At 39.6% G+C, this 518-nt stretch overlaps 1 protein-coding gene across 1 annotated transcript in view; it reads left to right on the top strand.

Annotated features, from left to right (window-relative positions):
• The first annotated feature begins 73 nt into the window (after nt 1–73).
• LOC101989281 (trypsin inhibitor ClTI-1-like) overlaps nt 74–518 on the top strand; it is a 2,521-nt gene continuing 2,076 nt past the window's right edge. The window contains exon 1 of the mRNA XM_005356378.1: nt 74–134. Within this exon, the coding sequence (XP_005356435.1) occupies nt 74–134 (61 nt within the window). The remainder of the gene's footprint in view (nt 135–518) is intronic.

The following is a 518-nucleotide window of genomic DNA, read 5'->3' as shown; positions in this document are numbered from 1 at the left end:
TTTTTTTTTTTTATTTGCTGTCAAAGGTATCGTATTTGCCGACATTCCAAGGTTTGTTACGTATCTTCAAAAAATGTTGGACTTCTCAGGAGTTCAAGTTATGTACATCACCTTGTCCTTTCTTCTCTGTTCTGGTGAGTACATTTTGCTGTACTAGATGAGACCCTTAAACATAATCTAAAAAAACTCAGGGGGAAAACCTCGGAAACAACAGAAATGACTGAATGAGCTTGTCTCACTGGGGTTGTAGTCCTTAAACTGGTCATGTTAGGAATGTCTCTAAAGTGACAGCAGTGGATGGTTCTTCTAAGTCAACTTGGAGAAGTTTGAAGAGAGCAGTTGTTTAGGACAGGCTGGGCAGGCTTACAGTGTCTGCTCATTTGTCCTCCAGATTTCTAACAAAATGCTGTTGTCGAATGCAAAGTTGAGGACAGACTAATGTCTTTAAATACGCCATTCTTTGAAGATGCAGTTTATTTGACAGCTTTTGGCTGTCTTAGATAAGGCCCAGTTTAGCA

The sequence above is a fragment of the Microtus ochrogaster genome, chromosome 18, assembly GCF_000317375.1.
Source record: "Microtus ochrogaster isolate Prairie Vole_2 chromosome 18, MicOch1.0, whole genome shotgun sequence".
Lineage (NCBI taxonomy): Eukaryota > Metazoa > Chordata > Mammalia > Rodentia > Cricetidae > Microtus > Microtus ochrogaster.
The sequence above is the reverse complement of the archived record's forward strand: the minus strand, read 5'-3'. Positions and strand labels throughout refer to the sequence as shown.